This window comes from Seriola lalandi, unplaced genomic scaffold (genome assembly GCF_002814215.2).
Source record: "Seriola lalandi dorsalis isolate HSWRI2012SDOR001 ecotype SW California unplaced genomic scaffold, Sedor1 jcf7180002053637, whole genome shotgun sequence".
In the NCBI taxonomy this organism is placed as follows: Eukaryota; Metazoa; Chordata; class Actinopteri; order Carangiformes; family Carangidae; genus Seriola; species Seriola lalandi.
Genome location: NW_019524190.1, coordinates 4,069 through 5,272, shown reverse-complemented (window position 1 = coordinate 5,272; position 1,204 = coordinate 4,069). Strand labels below are relative to the sequence as shown.

Genomic DNA, 1,204 nt, shown 5'->3' with positions numbered 1-1,204 from the left:
TATAAATAACAATCATATCACAATATAATAACAGAAATCAACCCCCTGCAAAAAAAGAAATGTAAACATTGTGTACCGCTGTGTTGTGAACATCGTGGTGCCGCCATGAACCGTCAGTCAGCTGTTTGACATGCAGGTGTTCAGCAGGAACATGCGACTCTGAGCCGAGAGAATCAGAGACGATCGACAGACATGACGTTAATAAGTGTAACACCAGATTGATTGTGTGTGTGTGTGTGTGTGTGTGTGTGTGTGTGTGTTTGAACAGGTGTCAGTGATAAAGACTAAAGGGTCTGTGAGCTCGTCGGCCTCCAGCGCCTCCTCCAACACCTCCCTGCCAGCAGCGACCACCGGCACCCCCCCTCCAGAGGTAACATCCCATCATGGAACATTAGATCATCATAATTTTATATATTTTTTTTACTTATATTTTCATGTAACTTTCCTGTTTCATTGTTTGTTTTTAATTCCCCCTTTTCTTTCCGTAAAGCCCTTTGTAACTTTGTTAAGAAAAGTAAATAAAGTTTATTAATATTTTATTATTAGGAACAGAATCACAGAGTTCAAGAATAAAGTTGAGATATTTTTTCTGAAAAGTCATAATATAAAATATTTTGAAAACTAATGCAGCTTTTTTAAAGATAAAATATGACGTGAAATTATAATTGTGATTTATGTTATTATTGTATTTCCCCTAATCCTCCAGTCTGCTTTAAATTCAATCAATAAGATTCATTAATCAATGTAATTACAGCTGTTTGAGACCTGTAAGTGTCAGACATGATTCACACTCTGATCGTGACTCATGTTGGTTGAATGTGGATCACATGACTGAGCTGAAAATATACAAATAGGTCGTTATTATTAAAGTTTGTGTGTAAACCCTGAAAATCCTGCTGTTGAAATGTATAGGACAGTCCTGGGTCAGGGTGAGAATAACAAACTGTCTGTGTGTTCTGCGTCTCCAGGCCGACCGGGCCCCGGGGCCGACCTCAGGAACCGGGGGTCTGGGTCTGGGTCTGTCGCTGGCTCAGGCCAGAGAACGAGCCCATCAGAAACGAGCCGCCAAGAAAGCCCCGCCCATGGACTGGAGCAAGAGGAACGAACTCTTCAGCAACTTGTAAACACCATCATCATCATCATCATCATCATCATCATCATCACTCTGCCCCCCCCCCCCCCCCCCCCCCCCCCCCCCCCCCCC

The 1,204-nt window shown here is 42.6% G+C and overlaps 1 protein-coding gene across 1 annotated transcript in view; it reads left to right on the top strand.

Annotated features, from left to right (window-relative positions):
• LOC111651443 (Na(+)/H(+) exchange regulatory cofactor NHE-RF1) overlaps positions 1-1,180 on the top strand; it is a 16,796-nt gene extending 15,616 nt beyond the window's left edge. The window contains exons 5-6 of the mRNA XM_023401386.2: positions 269-370; positions 969-1,180. Coding sequence (XP_023257154.1) covers positions 269-370; positions 969-1,124 — 258 coding nt within the window. The 3' untranslated portion in view covers positions 1,125-1,180. The remainder of the gene's footprint in view (positions 1-268; positions 371-968) is intronic.
• Positions 1,181-1,204: the final 24 nt, after the last annotated feature.